Source organism: Denticeps clupeoides, chromosome 1 (assembly GCF_900700375.1).
Source record: "Denticeps clupeoides chromosome 1, fDenClu1.1, whole genome shotgun sequence".
NCBI lineage: Eukaryota > Metazoa > Chordata > Actinopteri > Clupeiformes > Denticipitidae > Denticeps > Denticeps clupeoides.
In genome coordinates, this window is record NC_041707.1 from 23,932,656 (window position 1) to 23,949,657 (window position 17,002).

The 17,002-nt window shown below is 42.7% G+C and overlaps 1 protein-coding gene across 1 annotated transcript in view; it reads left to right on the forward strand.

Moving 5' to 3' along the window:
- The first annotated feature begins 208 nt into the window (after positions 1-208).
- Positions 209-17,002, forward strand: part of LOC114799469 (inactive ubiquitin carboxyl-terminal hydrolase 53-like) — a 32,127-nt gene continuing 15,333 nt past the window's right edge. The window contains 8 exon segments of the mRNA XM_028996187.1: positions 209-599; positions 9,891-10,459; positions 11,027-11,119; positions 11,198-11,332; positions 12,102-12,215; positions 12,707-12,789; positions 13,216-13,315; positions 13,571-13,717. Of these exon segments, the coding sequence (XP_028852020.1) occupies positions 10,316-10,459; positions 11,027-11,119; positions 11,198-11,332; positions 12,102-12,215; positions 12,707-12,789; positions 13,216-13,315; positions 13,571-13,717 (816 nt within the window). The 5' untranslated portion in view covers positions 209-599; positions 9,891-10,315.

The following is a 17,002-nucleotide window of genomic DNA, read 5'->3' on the forward strand; positions in this document are numbered from 1 at the left end:
ACATTTGGTTGTGGCCAGTTTCTCTGCAGCCTCTGTCTGGGGCTGCATTTTTTGGCCCCGCATCCAGAAAGTGAGCCGCGGATGCAGACCAACGTGTACCTGCTTAACCCCTCCCCCTATCCCGGAGAGAGAGAGAGAGAGAGAGAGAGAGAGAGAGTAAATATGTCTCAGAAATAAATGACGTGTCCGGATATGTACGCGCATGTAGGAGTGTGTGTGCTTGTGGGAGAGAGAGAGAGAGAGAGAGAGAGAGACTGCAGCAGATACAGTAGAGTGCAGGGGGCGGGGCCAGGGAACATCACTAATCCAGTATTTCAGGTGCCCGAAGCCGCCGCGCGCTCACTCAACTGCTCGGGAGTCGCGCTCGGAACGTCGCGCTTCCCACGGAATTAATGAAGGGGCTGGAAAAGGAAGCGGAGAAACTAGCAAACCGGCTTCATTTCTAATACGCGCCAGTCGATTATATTAAAAAAAAAACAGACGAAGCGAGAAACTCCTCTTCGCTCCAGGTCCCAATGTGGACTGAATTGTGGATCTAACTCCGACTTCACAGGAGCAGAAACTGAGGAAAATTCTATCCGGGATTCGTCGCTGACACGGTAAGCGGCGGCCCCGCGCTGCCTCTCCGGTGTTCGGTGGAAAACTTTTCCTCGCCATTTTTCTGAGCTCCATTGCGCATGTGGAGGAAATGTACCTGATTCAGGTAAACAGGGCGGTCGCGACAGCGACAGCCCGCTGACACGAGCGTTGAAATGAAATAAACCCCCCGAAACGGGAGCAGCCGAGCGGGTGTTTACTGTGACCCAAGCCGCCGCGAGGCGTGTAACTTTATTCGGTCGCCGTGTCGCATGTTTGTGGTGGAAGTCGCGGGCAGGCCCGAGAAGCAGCGAGCGGGTTGCTGCTGCTGCCGCCGCTGCTGCTGCTGCTGTTGTTGTGTGTGTGGTTCTTAATTCTGAAGTATTATAATATCCGTACTGTTAACAGTGGTTGTGTCTTTCCCTACAGTTGGAAGTATAGAAGCTCCTGGCTCCGTTCCGCACGTTCACTGGTCGTAATGCGCCGCGTACTGTACGATCTGCCAAACCGCCTGCCGCATCGTAAATTTACCGAAGTAAATGCAGCGAGCTGCAACACACCTGCACATTCTTTCTCTTATTTAATCTGTAAATAACCTACATTAACTTTTTTTTTTTTGTACACTTGTTTAACTGTTTAACCATGATTGTACCCGCACGATGTAAACTTTCATTACGCTGTATTTGAGGAAAATAACTGGACAGATAATTAAGAATTCACGGGTATGAGGTAAAACATTTTATATATATATATATATATATATATATATATATATATATATATATATATATAAAATCTAGTTAATATGTGATTTTAATTATCATGAGCAGGGATGTGTAGGTTGTGGTCTTTGCTGCTGGAGTTGCGTGGAAACTCTGTCAAAGCTTCTGGTGATTCTGGAACCCCAGGCGTGATCATGATCAGGCTTCCTGTTTGGGCGAACATTGATGAGTAGTAGGCATGGGAGTGGCCCTGTTTATCTCTGCAGTGTTTATCCGGCCATCTGAACACGTTGTGACTGCTGCAGACACATCAAACTTGTGCATAATTATTCTTTTAACTTCTGTGTTCAGTGAGCAGGAGGAAGCTGGACTAGTGCGGGCTCCATCTGGCATACTTGTCATTTTTCACACGCTCAATTTTACCTTTCGCTGCTTTGTAGACCGTGCTGCACGCTAGTTAGTTCGGCCAGCATGATTGCTGAGCTGGGAGAAGTATGCGGTGCAACTGGCTGCCGTAGTTTCACCAATATGCAAACAATACGCTTCCTGGTGGAAATGAATGAAATTGTTTGGGGTGGAGTCTGCGGTGTAGTGTGTGTGTGTGTTTGATGATGTGGAATCAAGTTTGGACGTGTTTTCTCCTCCCCCTTCTCAGCATGGAAACTGTGATATCAGCCATGGTTGAGAACGCAGGAGTTACACGTACAGACACCTCTTACTCTGACGTATTTATGTAGGTTGTGATGATGCCTGGAATAAACGTCTGGTCAGTCACTCGCTCAGTGTAAAAATGTAAAGAACAGGACTAGTCATGTTTTTATTTTGAACTAAACTCCTTTGGTCCTTTTACTACAACCATGGAAATTGTGTCTTGTGGTGAACACAGTGAAAATTTGTCTGTGTTCTTTGGTCCCTTCTTTTTGATTATTAGTGCGGTGTGGTCATGTGGTGAGGGTGTGACTCAGTGTGGTGCAGATGGTGACCTGTTCACTGTTTTGGGACTAAGCCTGTGCAGTAGCTCTCAGGAAGCGCACGCAGGAAGTGGCTGCTGCATTGCTGCTTTTGGCCAAACATCCCTCGCTGAGGCCTTCAGGGAATTAGGTTTCTCCTCTGTTGTTTCGGGGTTTCGGGAACGTGTCATGTTGCGTCCCAGCAGCCTTCTCCACGTCAGCTCCCCCCACCTACAAGTATTTCTCAGTTGTTGCTTATTTCTTTGTCAAGTTTGTTTTGTAAATATATATTATAATATTAGTGTGTGTGTGTGTGCGTGTGTGTGTGTGTGTATATATATATATATATATATATATATATATATATATTAATCAAGCATGAAGTTCAAACTTATTTAAAACTGCCCTGTCAAACTTCAGCTCTTATGCTGCAATTATTTTGTTTTGTCCGGATTTCCTCCTGCGTGTTTTGGCCACAAACAAAATGGTCCCATGGTGCCACCCTGCACATCCTCCTCAAACCTTCGATTTGAAGATCATGCATGATGTGCTTTCAACTTTCTGCTGAGTGGCGTGTAGGGGTCCGAACATGGTATGGTGTGTTGTCAGGTGTCTTGTCCACTTTATGGTGGGGAAAAGTGGGGGTGTTGTTGCTTTTCATATGTAGTTCAGGGAAGAAAACATCTTGCACAGGAAGTTGTTCTTTTTCACAATAGATCTGCAATGCACCTTATTGTAAGGAGCAATGCAGTGTTCCGGTTTAGGAAAAAGTACTCCATAAATGTGAATTTGTAGATATAATGTCTCCAGGGGCAAGAATTTTATTACATTAGTAATGGCTCCTAACCCTTTCATTATAGCCCTCGGCGGATCTGCATTTCTGCTCTGAGGATCTCAGAAGGAGGTGGAGGAAAGCCTTGATCACTCTAGCGTGTGTGGTTCATAATGTCAGAGGTTTCCAGTTACATTTATACATGAGTTTCAATTAACAATTTAACAGCCATCGTCGTTTTCCTCTGGCTGCCCCCATTAGGGGTCGCCACAGCAGCCGGTTGTCCGCAAAATTGATTTGGGAAAAGTTTTACGTCTGATGCCCTTCCTGACTCAACCCTCACCATTTCCTCGGGTTTGGGAATGGCAGCAAGAAATGCACTGTTCTATGCATCCCCAGCTGCTGGGTTATCAATAAAACAGCCGTACAATGTAAAAAAGGTCTGTATAGAATTGTTGTAGATTTAAGTCTGTTCAAACATAAGTTTTTTTTCATTGACAGCAGGTCATGTGCCTTGCTGCAGTGAATAAATAATTTAGATTAATTTGTTTTACAGTAGATGCAGCACTGAGATGAAGAGATGTTTTAGCAGTTTGATTATTGCAGTAGCATTATTGAATGTGTATTTAGAATTCTCTTTGACAATTAGTTCTGCTAAAGCGCATTTCAGACTCTATAAAGATTTTCCCTATATGAAAATTAAAAGGCGCCTTTGTACACTCCAGTGAAGTGGTGCAGGTGATTAATGTTGTCTTCACAAGAAACTACTTTGCCAATTAGTAACAAGCTATACTGTGTGTGTGTGTGTGTGTGTTGTTCACTTTACATTTGGAGTTAATTAATTTCTGAATCAATCTCACGTGCTGTCAGTTAATCAAAACACTCTTGACTTTAGCACAGTAGGGCTATAAGTTATATCACTGTCAATAGGGAGATTCATTTAAGAACTGCTTGTGTATAAATCACCTCTCAGGACGTGACTCTCTCTAGCCTGTATTTCCATCCCAAGTGTGGATTATGAAGTCATAATGTGGAGGCAGAGGATAGTTTTCTTTGAATCAGTGAACATAATCAGCTAATTCTGCTCTCATATCCTGAGGATTATGGCTTCCACTGCAAAAGCATTTCATCATGCATTGTGATTAATTATCTCTCCGAGTTACAAGTGTCGAGGGGGCAACATGGAATTGTACTGGCTAAGGGATTTGAGGGGGAGGTAGCCGAGCTGAGGGATTACAAATCGGCATGAAGAACACTGCTCTTGGGGTGGCAGCTGTTTCAGAATTCATTGGGACTGAGAACTGCGTGATTGTTAATTTTCTTAGTCTCAGGCAGCCCACTGAACGGCTGGACTTAGATCCTGAATGTGTTCTTACTACAAGATTAGAGAAATCCAGTAGCTTGTTAGATACAGAATTTCTGTGAAAGTCACATATTAGTGTGACAGAACTATCTTATCAGTGTGACCAACAGATCTGTGCTTACTGTTGATGCTCACATTATTCTTGGCTTCTCTGATGTTTTAAAAAACATTTACTGCATGTATTTGCTGCTAGTTTGTACGTTTAGTTTAGTACAGAATGTGGTGAAATGATAATGTCACGCTGATGTCACATGCCTCATGAGTAACCGGAGATGATGTCACTTTGCAAGAGTGGGGAGTGGTAGAGTCCTGTGAAATTTCAGTCACATAATTCAGAGAGCCAGTGGACAAAAAAAATTAGCCTACGTTTAGAAAGTCCAGTTCACTCTGCGAAGAGATTTTCAATAGAAAATAAAGAGAACACAAAAATAAGACCCCCTACATCTGAATGAATGAAATTTTCTTATTGAACACTATTTTATCAACCCTTCGAGGTCTTGATTTGGAGTCACACCCTAAATTAAAGTCAAAATGAGCCTCAGCAGTGTGTGTGTGGCCTCCTCGTGCTTGTATGACTTTCCTACAACACCTGGACATGTTCCTGATTAGGTGGTGGATGGTCTCCTGTGAACCTTCTCTGGTCTCACAATTCGATTATGATTATCAATGCATCGATATCGATGAATCATGATGCATCCCATAAATTTTCAACATGGTCACATGATGTTTTCAAATACAAGAGTTAAGGTATCGTACACCTGGGTGGATGCTTTGATTTGCTACAATAAGCAGAAAAACAGTCTGTGTTCAGTTTGCACTCCCCCAACACCGCAAACGGCAAAAGAAATGCCTGGTTCACACCATGGTGTCAAGTGAACAGGGACTGAGCACAGACCATTTGTCTGCTCATTAGAGAGAATCTAATGTCCCTTTCGGACCAAATGCTCTGCGTGCATCACAGGCTCAGACCAAAAAGTATGCATGTTTTTCTAAACTCCTGATAAGAACATATACGATAATGTTGGGTTGTAGATCTCTGGACACTCAGAGACTGTTTGTTTGGTGGGCCAGCCCATAGCATCTTGCCTTCGTGTTGCTGGAACTGCTGACACACTCCAGCCACATGAGGTCTAGCATTGTCGTGCATTAGGAGGAACCCATTGCCAATTGCACCAGCATATTATCTCATAAGGGGTCTCAGGACCTCATCTCTGTAATGGCAGTCAGGCTACCTCTGGTGAGCACATGGAGGGCTGTGCCCCTCCCCAAAGAAATGCCACACCATTACTGACCCACTGCCAAACCAGTCATGCTGGAGGATGTTGTAGGCAGCAGAACATCTGTCAGACATCAGACAATTTTCAGACATCTGTCACATGTGCTCAGTGAACCTGCTTTCATCTGTGAAGAGCACAGGGTGCCAGTGGCGAATTAGCCAATTTTGGTTTTCTCTGGCAAATGCCAAACTTGCTGCATGGTGTTTGACTGTAAGTACCTGTGGACATTGTTCACTTATACCACCCTCATGGACCTGCATGGGGCAGTAGTGGCCTAGCGGTTAAGGAAGCGGCCCTGTTCGAATCCCGGTCTGCCAAGGTGCACTGAGGTGCCACTGAGGATAGTACCGTCCCCGCATACTGCTCCCCGGGCGCCTGTCATGGCTGCCCAGTGCTTATCAAGGGTGATGGGTTAAATCGAGAGGACTCATTTCGTTGTGTGCACCGTGTGCTGGAGGTTACTTTGCAGGGCTCTGGCAGTGATCCTCCTCTTCCTCCTTGCACAAAGGCAGAGGTAGCGATCCTGCTGCTGGGTTGTTGGTCTCCTACGGCCTCATTCACATCTCCTGATGTATTGGCCTGTCTCCTGGTAGCACCTTAATGCTCTGGACACTATGCTATGCCTTGATGTGCTATCCTGCTCAAGCTGTACTACCTGAGCCACTTGTGTGGGTTGTCTCATTCTACCACTAGAGTGAAAGCACCGCCAGCATTCAGAAGTGACCAAAACATCAGCCAGAAAGCATAGGAGCTGAGAATTGGTCTGTGGTCACCACCTGCAGAACCACGCCTTTATTGGGGATGGCTTGCTAATTGCATATAATTTCATTTGCACAACAGCATGTGAAATTGTCAGTGTAAGTGGACAGTTTCATAGAAGTGTGATTGACTTGGAGTTACATTCTGTTGTTTAAGTGTTCACTTTTATTTATTTTTTTAAGCAGTGTAGTTCTGTTCTAGCCTTAGTCCAGGCAAGGGATATGTCATGCAGGAACGAATGGCCATGACTGGTCAGCACCTGCCATATGGGAAAGAAAACTGCTGGCCACCATGCAGGACTGTCTTTTGGTCTCCTCTGGTGTGTCATCACCAGACTGCAGCAGGTATAGTTTGCACCAGCGCATTATTGTCAGCAGTCACCAGAAATGATGTGTGCTGAGTCCACTTCAGGGACATTGAGGCAGGGGAGAAGGTAAAAGGATGTTAATGGCTACAGTATGTGGGAGAGTGGGCCGTTAGATAAATCAAGTTAATAGCGGCACCTGGTGATTGATACCCATAAATTTGGTATGAGCACGTGTATATACATACACACATTTAAGCTTGGAGAACTGAGAACAGTGAAGTACTTTTAATCAAAAAATGCAAGCTGAGCCTTTAGATTTTAGATTAAGGATTAGTAATTGATTTAAACGTAAAGTGAAGTGCTTGTCAATGTGATACACTGTAGCACAGCACACTGTGCACACAATGAAATGTGTCCTCTGCTTTTAACCCATCCCCCTTGGTGAGCAGTAGATTGAAAAACAAAACAAGAAAAGCATTCATTTCCAACCCTTTATTCAACAACAGAACAAAAATCTTTAGAAAGTGCTCAAGCATGTTGCTCTTTGAGCTGTTTTAATAATAATAATAATAATAATAATAATAATAATGCTCAGTGGCACCTCATCGGCACCTTGGTGGTTCGGGATTGGCGTCACGCGTGGTCTGTTTTAGCATGTACAAAAAAGCGCACGTAATGTGTGGTAGTGCAGAGCATATGGCGCTTTTTCATAAAAACACGTTTTTTTTTTAGCTTAAAACCATGTGTTAAAATGCAGGCGAATCATGGCCCATATGGCCTTGTATCTTTCCTCTACCTCTGCTCATTTTTTTCTTATTGGCTCCACCCAGTTTATCAGATGCCGAACTCTGCTAGCATCAGTGTGCGAGTGTTGAGTGTGTTTCGCTGCTCTCCACGTACAACTAAAAACAGAGATGTTCTTGAATGCGTTCTAGCTTTGGTCTAATCCCAGAGGCCTTGTCGTTTCGGCAACACTGGATTTAAGGCAACGCTTTGGAATGCTGTTGCCATGGAAGGCAGCAGCTACATGGCAAATGTGCAGAGCACCTCAGTAAGGTTTTCTAGAAGTGGTTTCTGTTGGTGTTCTGTGTTTTTGTGGAACAATGAATGTGGAATGTGAAACAGCCAGTCGTACCATAAAACTGTGGCAATAGTTGAAAGTCAGTCATTGGGTCACATTGCAGTGTATGTTGTACATCTGGTTCAAAGGGCAGCTATGCTGACAAACTGGTTTTGAGTCCCAGCTCTGTCTAAACATGCAACAGTGTGCTTCACTGTTTGAACTCCAGCTACAAGAAATACACATGTTCAGTAGACTTTGTGTAATTTATATAACCAAATAGTATAGCTACACTTTTTTTTTTTTCCTGCAGAATAGTACAGTAAGATAGTTTGAAACATATTTTGGCCCTAGTGCTTGCTTTTGTGGTGCAGATCTGTTTTTGTTAAATATATTAATTAAAATTCAGGTTTAAAAGATCACAAACTTCAGATTCCAAACTGACACTGCCCAATTCTAGAGTTGTATTATTGAAGTGTTGGTTGTGGAGAAACTGAGCTCTGCTCTGTGCATGTGACACATTCTCTCAAACAATGAGCTGAGAAGTGTTGCCAACTAGGGTTGCTGCTCCGCCCTAACTACTGATATTCACCAGACACAACAATCCGAGTTTCAGCCATGGCACTAATGAGAGATCTTGGAAGTTCTGTGGTGTCACCTTGATGCTTAAATGCAACATTCATTATCAGTCATGTAAATTAAGCCAGTTTCTGTTAATGAATGACACCCACATAGACTAGAGATTAACTACGAACATGTGACCTTTTTTTTAGCCAGGATGCACATTTTCTGTGCCTGTAGCCTTAAATGCAAACAAGCACAATGTTTGCTACAGACAGGAAGTCGTGTTACCATTAACCCACTGGTTCTTCGATACATGTGTGCTCATTTTCACATCCAGTCACCGAGCAACTGCAATGCTTTGTATGTTTGGAAGCTATGAAAACATAAGGGGACAAATTACAGATCAGACCGTCTAAGCGTCCACTTTCTGAAAGGTGAAGCAGAATGGCCGAAGCACTTTTTAAAAATCTCTCTCTCTCTCTCTCTCTCTCTCTCTCTCTCTCTCTCTCTCTCACCATAACTAGCCACTGCAGGACCATAGACAGGCTAGGGGAACTGGTATTAATGTTAAATAATCTCACAAAATTTCACTTTCGTGATAAGGGACCTTTAAGTCTTCATACATTGTCTGGTGTCACATTTGTTCTGAATCTTATGATATTTGCCTGTGCGTTACTGAGACCAGTTCTTGGCACATGTAGACCACGTGTACAAAACTGAACCTTACTGAAATAAAATTATTTTATAATTTGAAAAGTTGCAGTTTTTAAGTAGCTTCATTGAATTGATCGTGTTTTAATGTTTAAATTAAGGTGATCTTCTATTGCACCCTTTGGCAATATGGCGTATTAGTCATATTTCATCATTATGTGATTTATAGTGTAGTCCTGGTCTGAGATTAGTTTGAAGTTGCATGTTTAGGGTGTGTGTGTGTGTGTGTGCGTGTGCACGCTTGCACTCATCAATGCTTGTGCCTAAGAAAGTTTGGCTTGTTTCTGAAGCATGCAGCAGTGTGGTTGAGCAAACTAATGGGTCAAAAACCAATAGTCAAAACAAGATATTTATAACCCTTTCAGTTACATGTGTATAGGTGTATTTGCAAAAAAAGTTTTGATCGTAAATAGGTCAGACCAAAGAACAGTTGTGCACGTTAATGAATAACCTTTTGTTACAAAGAAAATGGGAGGGTGGGGACTGCTCTACTGACCTGAGAAGTAACACCGTTTTCTGCATTTTTCTGCCAGCTTGTGGTTTCCACCATATTCAAATATTTGAAGCGGGTGATTAATAATACGACCTGAAGGGCAGATGTTCTCTTTGCTGATCATGCTTGGTTTTGTAAAACATATGGGCATAAAGCTCCTCTGGGATATGTTTGTTTACGTGTCAGTGTAGACCAAACTTTTAGTAACCCAGCTAATTAGGATGAAATTGACACCATTTAATGCATGTTATGCTTGTTCATGCTTGAATCTTTTGGCAAATGTTTTTCTCTTGTGGCATCTACTTGCTTATAATTTTACTTTATTTTTATTGACAGGGTTCCACTGACAATATTTTAAGGCCTTCCTGGGCTGAAATTCCCTCTAAGGGAGCCTTGGATGAGACAAGGATTTCCTGTTGATCTTTGAACAGCCATGCGGCAAAGACCAAGAGACATTGGAGTATTCGGGTTGTGAACAACAACAACAGCAGCTTGCTATTCCTCCAGATATCCCTCAGAACCCAACAGAACATTGTATACTCTGAAGACCTCATTTGGGTTTTGGTTCTTTACATGCTTCATTCTGGTGCGTCCAAGAGCCTGTTTAATAGATCTCCATGTGTCGCAATGCTGGATCTTCTCCTGGAGGAGTAACATAGCATCTGGATCACAAGGCTCTTTCCCAAGGGAGTAAACACCACTACCCCCCCAGCCTGACTCTTGGTCCCTGTGAAAGCAGATCCTCCCCCACCCCCAATCCAATGGCATGGGTCAAGTTCTTCAGAAGGCCAGGAGGCAATCTAGGGAGGTCTTACCAGCCAGGGAGCATGCTGTCACTTGCTCCCACTAAAGGGCTACTGAATGAGCCGGGACAGAACAGCTGCTTTCTCAACAGTGCAGTGCAGGTGAGTAGCTACTCTAACCACACATGAATTGAGCAGAATTATAAATCCATGTTTTGAAAGTCATTTTTACAGGTGTAAAGAAGTTTAACATTTGCATTTGACTGTCTAGTGTCCCTCATGTATTACATCACAAGAGAGCCTAAATAAAAAAAGTTCATCACAAAAACATTTATGCAATTGAGTCATATCTACCCTGAGGACTACAGTCAGTTTCCTACGCCACATCCAAATTCTGACTCACTGTCTGCTTCACCAGCATGTTACTGGAAGGTTATTTTTCTCCTGGGGTGGAATGATGGACAGTGTGAGTAAACTCGCTGTCAGTGGCAGTGAGCTTATTCCGTAGGCAGAATTTGGGCTTCCCTAGTTCCTCTTGCCCTTATGAGGTCCAGTGAGTCAGGATTTTAGTCTCCCATGTCTTTCAGATGTCCCTGGTTTGAGCAGTTTCATCAGGGAGTGAAAAGTGCTTGAGCAGAACACTGTAACTGCGAAGCAGCGTGTAAGACACGCACATAGTTGTTTATTACTTGGCAGTTGGTTGTGAGTGAATCTTATTTTGTTTCCCAGGTTCTCTGGCAGCTGGATATCTTCAGGAGGAGTTTGCGGCAGCTCCCTACACACTATTGCCTTGGGGATTCATGTATCTTCTGTGCATTAAAGGTATGAATAAAAAATTAATAAGTTTGACAAATATTAATTAAGTAAGTAAGTCTTAAAGTCTTATCTGTCTGTTTTCAGGGCATTTTTTGCCAGTTCCAGCATAGTCGAGAGCGAGCCCTGCCTTCTGATAACCTCCGTAACGCTCTGGCTGAGACCTTTAAGGATGAGCAGCGCTTCCAGTTAGGCTTCATGGATGATGCTGCAGAGTGCTTTGTAAGTGTGTAATTGAGGCACAGCAGTGCTGGTGTTTTGGGGTGTGTTCCCTCCTATGTCTTTGTTCACCACAGCCACGCTTTATCTGCTATTTCCTCAGATGATGTAAGAGTTTAATCAGTAAGGGATGTGATGTAATGGCCACATGAGCACACTGACACTCTAGTGTGTTTAATCTCCTTCCCTATAAGCACTCAGAATATTATGAAATTTTGTGGTCAGTATTTTGGAACAATGTTATGTTCCCCAAAGAAAGTAATAAATTGTCATTTAATCACTCTGCTCATTAGCATTTACTATGTACTGCAGCTTATAAAACTTGATATTTTATTTAGGGTTGATAATGTTCTAAAGATTTGTTCCAAATCAGTGTAATTATTTCAACCCTCCTGCTTCAGTTTGTTTTCACTGGGCCACAGAATAACATTTGTCCTGCAGTAAGCATTGTCCTTCCCCCAGGCCAACAAAGGCTTCGTCCCTGCAGGATAATTGCAGTAAACCTGCTTAGCACAGAGATATAATCTTTTTCTGTTTAGCGCAGCAGCTCTGTGTAGAAATGAAGCCATTGGCTTCTCTTTAGTACATCAGCACCACAGTGAGAAGTCTTATTTACCAGTCAGTCTCTAACCTATGAACAGACAACTAATTAACCAGTGTCTCATTAGCAACACCTTATTTCTGGGGATCTCTTTCCCCAAGCTGTACCTTTTGGTTGTGAAAATGAAAATTTCCTTTGAGGATGTGAGAATATTATGTTCTGTTTTTACAGGAGAATATTTTAGAAAGAATCCACCTGCACATAGTTCCTAATGCTGAAACAGATTCCTGCACATCCAAGTCATGCATAACACATCAGAAGTTTGCCATGACACTGTATGAACAGGTATGAACTCGCTGCCTTTTTTTCCCTTCTTTCCTCTCGCTCGCTCTTTCTCTCTCTCTCTTAATCACATTTTTGTGTGTGTATTGAACATAGATCACTGTCATTAGTGAGGGTCTCCCAATTAGTCATGTTGTCATGTTGGAATACTCATGGAAAAAATAAAAAATGATCCCATTTGTGGTGCTGACACCCATATCTAATGCACTACTGATCCATTATGAAAACCACACCATGTTTTAGTCAGAGTCTGTGTAAGGTGCTGTGCAATGATTCTTGCACAGCATCGGCGCCCAAAATGGCCACATTAGGGGAAAATAATGAACACAAAAGCAAATTCTTTTTGCCTATGCATGTTACTCAGAAATGACCCAGGTGCCTGTAACCTCAGTCTGTACCCCTACTGTCCTCCAAAATATCCCACTGAGAGCAGTAATTAGCACTTAGCAGTGGCTAAGTGGTGCCTTGCTCACTCGGCTGTTTGCTTTCTGCAGTCTGTGTGCCGGAGTTGCGGAGCGTCGTCTGACCCTTTGCCCTTTACAGAGTTGGTCCACTATGTTTCCACCACCGCCCTGTGGTAAGGCCGCAACCCATATCATCCATGTCTGGACAGTCTGGACAGAAGCCATCTTATTTTTTTCCTTCTCTCTTACAACCATCCTGCATAGTTAGGATATTAACAATCATCTCAGCCTAATTAAAGAAAGTTTGGAATTGAAATCATGTACAATATCAGGACCGTAGACTTCTGAGAACTGGGCTGAAAACAACTTCACACCATTTTTGACAAACCAAACTGACAAAACAGTGTAAAAACAAACCCCACAGAGCTGTAGTCACATTTGTCTATATTAATATACTACATCTAATATTATTAATACAATTTATTATAATAAATAATGTTTTTATTATAATAATTTCTACAGTGTGCCATCTAATCTTTACAAACACAATTGTCATGTGCTTGACGAAAGGTTTGAGAAGTTTTTGTTTATTTCTTCAGCCAGCAAGTCTATGACCGGAGAGAGGAGAAGTTACACACCGACACGTTTGGGGAACTTCTGCAAGCAGCTAGTACATCTGGAGACCTCCGGAACTGCCCAGTAGGTGGCCAGTGAACAGCCTGATTTTGGATAATTTTGGATTGAACTTATGTTTCAGTTTATACATTTTTTTTGAATATTGACACTGACTTTTAAGCATGCAGAGTCAGAAAGAACCTCGGTCAGTGAAATTCTACACATCACTTGAAGTTTCAAAATAACCCAGCCTTTTATTTTTCTTGGCAGTAGTTAGCCTGCCAATATAATAGTTTCTAATTCTAAATCATTGGAACCAAGATGTGTTTCTCTTCTCAGAGCAACTGTGGCCAACGGATAAAGATTCGCCGTGTGCTTATGAACTCACCTGAGATAGTCACCATTGGCTTTGTGTGGGACTCTGAGCATTCAGACCTGACTGAAGAGGTCATCCGCTCACTGGGGCCACATCTCAACCTGTCAGGGGTGAGTGTGATGTACTTTTTAGCCTTTTTTAAATTAATTTCAAGTGAGCATGTTAAAATTCTGATTCAGAAGATCCAGTGTTGCTGGAGAGCTATGCAAAATCCTCTTGTACACACCAGAAGTGTACACTCATGGAATCCACCAAAAGCCTTTTCATTAGAATAGTGCATACACAGCCTTCCAGGCAATATACAGTGCATCCGGAAAGTACAGACACACCTTTTGTTATGTTACAGCTTTATTCCAAAATTGTCTGTATACCTCCGAGACAGGATCTGGTATCACAAATATGGAGAAGGTTACAGAAACATTTCTGCTGCTTTGTGGGTCATAATGAGCACAGTGGCCTCCATCTTCCATAAAAAAAACCCAGAACTCTTCCTAGAACTGACAGGCTACCTAAACTGAGCAATCTGGGGAGAAGGGCCTTCATCAGGGAGGTGACCAAGAACCCGATAGTCACTCTTTCAGAGGTCGTCTGTCAACTGGGGAGAACCTTCTAGAAAGACAGCAATCCAACAATCAGGCCTGTATGGTAGAAAGGCCAGATGGAAGCCACTCCTTAGTGAAAGGCCCATGGCCTTGAATTGAATTGAATTGAATCTGATTGAACATCCCTGGCGAGATTATCCAACCTGAGCTTGAGAGGTGCTGCAAAGAGGAATGGGCGAAACTGTCCAAGGATAAGGCATGCCAAGCTTGTGGCATCATATTCAAAAAGACTTAAGGCTGCATTTGCGGGGTTTTTTTGTGTGTAGAATTCTGAGTAAAAGAATGCATTTATTTAATTTTGTAATAAGGCTGTAACATAACAAAATGTCGAAGAAGTGATGCTGTGAATACTTTCTGGATGCACTTATAGAGTGCCATTATAGAGCCATTCAGTGCAAAAGAATTAGTTAGCAGGTGAAATGTAAACTCTGCGTCTGGTTGCGCTACAGAGTAGTGTTGTTGTAGTCTTGTTTTAAAATAGCAACAACTCACTGATTGCTCAGAGATAGTGTTGCTGATAGTTTGGGAGAGATTGATGGGGAAATATGTAAAAATGTTGTTCGGTAGATTTGCGTCGTGTTGACTGTTGAAGACATGGGGGTGGAACCCTCCTTCCCCTATCCCCTCCACTGATTGAATGTTGTCATTGTGGTGGACTGTGGCAGTTTTAATGGTGCTCCACAGCATATGAGGGAGCTAAAGTGCATCTTTATCTGCGCTGTTCAGCCACTATTGTGTAACCACCCACTATGCTCCACTGGCCCAGGCTGATCCAAAGCTCTCTGTCACCAGAAGGTCACCTCATGTCAGCCTCACACTGCCAGGGGTCTTTGTGTATGTGTGCATGAGGGAATGAGTGTGAATGTGTGGCACTGACCTTGTTGACGCCTAGCTGTCCCCACAGTCTCTGTAGTGTCTTTGAATTAGTCTGTAGCCATGTGAATTTTACAAAGTTTCAGTTATCAAAAGCTTACTATCTCCATATTTTTATATGGCAGTCAAACTGTGGCCTGCTGGTCACAAGACCTCAAAATGAGATGTGTTTGAATCATCCAGACTTGACAGTCCTCAAGGCATGTCTACATTGTAAAAACAACCTTTTATTTTCTTCTTTCACATTGAGATTAGAACAATGACCTACTTCTGTCAAGTTCAAACCAAACATCTCCCCTTCTGTGGCCTCTCATGGATTTGAATACATTCCAGTTGTGGATTAATTCACCAGATCACCATGGATGCCTACAAAGGCATTTTCTTGTGTTCCATGTGATTGTTTTGGGTGCTAAAACAGCCTCCATCTGTGGCAGCCATTGTTTAAGGTGGCTTTGGGAAAACCTGTTATTCAAGAAAACGGAGCAGCACATTTTGCAATAACAGCTCATACAAATGCCTGTTGAGTGCCTGAGGAAACGTGAATGTTATAGAAATCTTGCTCTTCATGTCATCTATATTATGTATAGATGACATGTAACATTTACAGGGTCCATGGACTTTATTTATTTTTTTTAGAATATTTTTTAAGAATATGCTGAAGTCTATGGTATTATTATTACAAGTAAGCTTTTCCTGTCTGGTCTTTGCAGTGCTGGTATACAGCTTTTTTTTCTTACTGTATGATATTAAATCGGTTTTAGTTTTTTCAGTCTTAGGCCCATTTATATTCCCAAAATGACAGAACTGGTTTGTGGGCTGTCTTGCTCTCACATGTCTTTTCAGCCCCGACCACAAATTTTCTATGGGATTGAGATCAGTGCTTTGTGATGACCACTCCAAAACATTGACTTTGTTGTCCTTAAGTCACTTTGTAGCAAATTTTGCAGTATGCTTAGGGTCATTGTCCATTTGGAAGACCCATTTGCGCCTGGCTGATGTCTTGAGATGTCTTTCTTCATGATGCCATCTATTTTGCAAAGAGAACCAGTCCCTCCTGGAGCAAGACACCCCCCACAACATGATTCTGCCACCTCCGTACTTCACAGTTGGGATGGTGTTCCCAAGTATTCCCCCTTTTTTCCTCCAAATATGAGTATGGTCATTATGGACAAACAGTAAAATTTTTGTTTCATCAGACATGTCTCCAGAAATCAGGTCTTTGTCCCTGTGTGTATTTGCAAAGTGTAATCTGGCTTTTATGTTGCCTTTATGTCCTTCTCTACTCACATCAGCAGTCTTTCCCGCTCATGTAGATTCCTTCTCTACAATATCAGATGAATCCACCCTTATCTATCAACACAGGCCACCCAGCTACTGGTTCAGTACCATCCGACCTCTACAACTCATACAAAATGAAGCAGCACGACTGATCTTTAACCTTCCCAAATTCTCCCACACCACCCCTCTGCTACGTGGCTCCCAGTAGCTGCACGCATCAGATTCAAAATACTGATGCTGGCCTACAAAACCAAACATGGAGTAGCACCATCCTACCTCACAGCCCTTATTACACCTCGCACTGCACCTCGTATACACCGAGCCTCCAGTACTGCTCGCCTGGTCCCCCCCATCACTAAAGGTAAAAGACATTCATATAGACTCTTCTCCGTCTTGGCCCCTCGGTGGTGGAATGAAATACCCCTTGAGGTCAGAACCTTTTTCCTTACTGAGAAGTCTTTCAGCGCATGTCGGTACAGGACTCGTTTCACTGTGGATTGTGATACACTTTTACCAGCTTCAGCCATCCAAACGGGCCTAAAACTGAAAGGGTTTTGTATGTTTTAATATCAGACAGTTAGAAAAAATACAGCATATGTAAACTTTTGGTTTCAACTGTATATGTTCAAAATTTTGTCTTTC